This window comes from Austrofundulus limnaeus, unplaced genomic scaffold (genome assembly GCF_001266775.1).
Source record: "Austrofundulus limnaeus strain Quisiro unplaced genomic scaffold, Austrofundulus_limnaeus-1.0 Scaffold13770, whole genome shotgun sequence".
Lineage (NCBI taxonomy): Eukaryota > Metazoa > Chordata > Actinopteri > Cyprinodontiformes > Rivulidae > Austrofundulus > Austrofundulus limnaeus.
In genome coordinates, this window is record NW_013966172.1 from 1 (window position 1) to 428 (window position 428).

General features: G+C 51.6%; 1 protein-coding gene across 1 annotated transcript; it reads left to right on the forward strand.

Moving 5' to 3' along the window:
- Window positions 1–42: 42 nt before the first annotated feature.
- tmem97 (transmembrane protein 97) lies at window positions 43–428 on the forward strand (the record flags this gene model as incomplete). The annotated part of the gene is given in 2 exon segments (XM_014001322.1): window positions 43–283; window positions 370–428. Coding segments are annotated over 2 exon segments (188 nt in total), but the record flags the coding sequence as incomplete, so codon positions are not given.

Below are 428 nucleotides of genomic sequence, written 5' to 3' on the forward strand. Positions count from 1 at the left end.
GTTCAGTTCTGATCCAGTTAAAGCAGGCCGGGTGGTGCGTTCAGGAACGCCCCGTCTGTCGTTGAACCAATAGGAGAAAGTGAGGAAACACGCGTTCTTACGACACACCGCTGCTGTGAACTTGGACACAGTTTCCAATCTTTCCTTCAGCTGAATGCGGTTCAGGAAAATGGCGGTCCGAGCCTTAGAAATCATCTTTTTCCTTTATTTCGCTTCTCACATTCCGATCACTTTATTTATCGACCTGCAAGCCCTGCTGCCTGATCACATCTACCCCCAGCCGGTGAGTGTTCTTCCTGCAGGACTACTAACAGTTTGGACCGGACCGGACCGGACCGGACCGGGGACTAAACCTGTGTTTCTCTGCAGCTCAAGGACCTGCTGAACTGGTACTCAAAGGAGTTCAAAGACCCGATGGTTGTGGACCC